General features: G+C 36.2%; 1 protein-coding gene across 1 annotated transcript; it reads right to left on the minus strand.

Annotated features, from left to right (window-relative positions):
- Positions 1-1,067: 1,067 nt before the first annotated feature.
- LOC109072334 (ribonuclease inhibitor-like) lies at positions 1,068-2,023 on the minus strand. The gene is made up of 3 exons (XM_042756145.1): positions 1,875-2,023; positions 1,396-1,566; positions 1,068-1,257 (listed from the first exon to the last, which is right to left on the minus strand). The coding sequence occupies exons 1-3, from the start codon at positions 1,877-1,879 to the stop codon at positions 1,083-1,085; spliced, it is 351 nt and encodes a 116-aa protein (XP_042612079.1). The 5' UTR covers positions 1,880-2,023; the 3' UTR covers positions 1,068-1,082.
- Between the last annotated feature and the right edge of the window lie 1,199 nt (positions 2,024-3,222).

Below are 3,222 nucleotides of genomic sequence, written 5' to 3' on the forward strand. Positions count from 1 at the left end.
GGAGCTGAGAGCTGATCTTGACCACCAGTTGAATGTCCCACAGAAGATCACCGTAACCTCCCTCTGGCCACACATCTTGCACTGGTCTAATATCACAAAAACAGTCATCATGTTTTAACTGACTGTGCCATTGGAAGATGCATGGAGGCTGATTTTGTGAGGAAGAAGAAGTACACAAATCTCTCAGTCGTGTACAAAGAGGCAAGTTAGAGTGCTTTCACCTATCCAGTGGAAGTTAGCTGTCGAGGCTTGACTAGTACCTCCACTCAACAGCTCCTGAAGTCTCTTGGTATCAGAGGCACCAAGTTGTCAAAGGCACTAAAGGATCTGGCAAAGGAGGCAGAGGAAGAGAGCTACTGGCTCTGGCTTCAGAAAAGGGACAAGATGTGGGGGCCAGAATGATCATAGAACTGACTGCAGGGGACAGCAGGGAGACGTCCCTGCCAATGCTCCACCACCCAGAGATGTTCTGGGATGAAAGGAGCTGAACATCATTGATGGGTGGCTACCGGCTGATGACTCTGCAGCCAGCCTAAATGGCACCTTCTGATCTTTCAAGTTTGAACAATTTTGATGCAACAAATTGTGTACCTTACTTTATTAGGGAAATAATACATCTATAAATCATTTAAATGCACACCATTTATTTTGTATTTTTTCATCATCTCTCACCTCAGTGTCTTCAGTTGACAGTTTGGATCCTGTAGTAAATCACTGAGCTCCTTCACTCCTGATTGTCCAGGATCATTTCCTGTGAGATCCAGCTCTATCAGGTGTGAAGGATTTGATCTTAGCGCTGAAGCCAGAGCTTTATAACCTTCTTCAGTGATACTGCAGTCGGAAAGACTAGAGAAAAGAGGATAAAAAAATCAAATCTATAAGAAAATTAATATCAGTGAATGTTTTATATATATATAATATAACCTCAAATACAATAAATTTATTTTCTCTTCTGGGCAGAGAATGTCTGGTCTAGGGTCAGAATCATGACTTTTCATTTTCCTTTGTTTACTCCAGTATTTTATTTTAACATTGAACAAAGGAGAACAATATTATTAAACTCCAACAGTGGTTTATTAAACTCACCTGATTTTTTTCAGTGTGCAGTTTGTGTCTTCTAATCCGTTCTGGAGTTTCTTCATTCCTGAATCCTGCAGATTATTGTTGCTCATGTCAAGGTCTTTCAGACTGGAGTTTGATCTCAAGACTGTAGCAAGAACTGCACAGCTTTCCTCTGTCAGACCACACTTACGCAGACTAAAATGAACGTGAGAGGGAAAATTTACAAATACAAAGTACTTGATTCCACTATTAAGGGATTCCCAAAAACTGATTTTGGTCACTTCATTTAAGATATTTTAAATGTGTAATAAAAATGTAACTAAAAATGCTCACATCAGTGTGTTGAGTTTACAGTGTTTATCCTGCAGTAGAGCAGCGATCTGATTCACTCGTGTGTCTCCTAGTTTATGTTCACTTAGATTCAGCTCTTTCAGGAGTAACGGGTTTTCACCCACAATTCCAGTCACATAATGACAGGCTTCATCTGCAGCAGGACCCAAAAACCTGCATAAAGATGAAATATATTGACATATATTGAGTATATTTTTCACAAGCTTGTGAAAGGTCTTTTAATGAATACAAAGCTTTTTTAAACATCTTTTTTTTATTATGCTCTTTCAGCTAAACTGGGTTTATGTTCACATTGAATGATAATATTTTGAAATTAATTTTGTGAAAGGGCTTTAAGACAATCAAAGCTTTTATGAATTTATTTTTTACAGTTTCAGTAACAGTGATTTTTCAGTAATTTTTCTCTTTCAGCAACAGTGGTTTAAAAACTATTGCACTTAATAATTTTTTATATCACTCACCTCATTGTCTTCAGTTGCAAGTTTGGATCCTGTAGTAAATCACTGAGCTCCTTCACTCCTGATTGTCCAGGATCATTTCCTGTGAGGTCCAGCTCTATCAGGTGTGAAGGGTTTGATCTCAGAGCTGAAGCCAGAGCTTTATAACCTTCTTCAGTGATACTGCAGTCTGAAAGTCTACCAACATTAAAAAAGTAAAATTTGAATTAATATTGTGGCTCAAATTCATGACTGTTTTATAGTTTAATTTTCTTATGCATTTATTTAGTAGTTTAGGGCTACAGATCACATAACAACAGATTAATACGTATGTTTCAGGAATTACATTTCTTTTTTTATTTATTTTTTATATATATTTTTTTTAAATTTGTCTATTTAATTGAGGATATGGAGAAAACATGTGATTACTATACACAGCCTAATATTGTATATTACCTACTTTTATATACAGTAGGTGGCCATCCAAAATGATGGTTCTACTGCCGCACGGTACTGCCGCCGCGTCTGCAAAGTGCATTTGCAGCTTTTCACCACTATGTGGCACTTTAACCACAAGTTTTCAAACAAGCGCATCAAAGCACATTTTCGCAAATAACCGTCAGCTTTGCCTCACCGATGTGTTACATTTGATGGCTGCAGTCGGGGAAAATGAAAGAAAAACACTGTAGGCTAGTTAAAATATTTAATATTTACAGATGAAAGTTTAGTCCTTATGAAGATATGTGCGTTTCTTAGAACGAAATCAAGCAGGATAAATGTCAAGCCTATGAGCCTATGCTTATATTTCTCCACACCATATTTTAGATTTGAAACATTTAAATTGTGTGCAGTATTATTTATATTAAAAAAAATATTACTATTCAAAAGAATTTGTGGTTTACTTTGCATCGGAGCATTAAAAGTGGTCTATTTTAGTGAGCTAGGCTTGCGTGTTTTATAAATTATTTTCTTTATGAAAAATTGAGGCGAGGCACTTGGATAATTTCGCTCCCATTATTTAGGCCTAATTAAAAACAAGCCACGACTATAAATTATACCTGCACAATGTAACTAAATCATTGAAAAATCTACAGAATGGAAGCCTGATTAATAAAACGTCTTCCAATTTACTAAACTCAAGGTTCTCTCTAGATCAATAAATGCACACAATGGTTAAAAAAAGCAAGCACTTCATGATACTTGACCGCAACTTCAGTGATTAAATGTTCTTTACTGTGCTGTCATATAATTGAAGGAAAGAAAAAAAAAATAAAATTACGAGCAAACGCATTTAAATGCATGGGTTTGTATAATATTCTTAAAATCTCAGCGTGCAGCATTTGATTGGCATTGCATGATGAAGTGCTTGAAC

Source organism: Cyprinus carpio, unplaced genomic scaffold, assembly GCF_018340385.1.
Source record: "Cyprinus carpio isolate SPL01 unplaced genomic scaffold, ASM1834038v1 S000006806, whole genome shotgun sequence".
In the NCBI taxonomy this organism is placed as follows: domain Eukaryota; kingdom Metazoa; phylum Chordata; class Actinopteri; order Cypriniformes; family Cyprinidae; genus Cyprinus; species Cyprinus carpio.

What these genes read in the sequence shown, in the direction of transcription:
- LOC109072334 (XM_042756145.1), bottom strand. An exon ending in TGTAAACTCAACACACTGAT is followed by an intron (nt 1,258 to 1,395) that starts GTGAGCATTTTT and finishes CGTTCATTTTAG; the next exon opens with TCTGCGTAAGTGTGGTCTGA.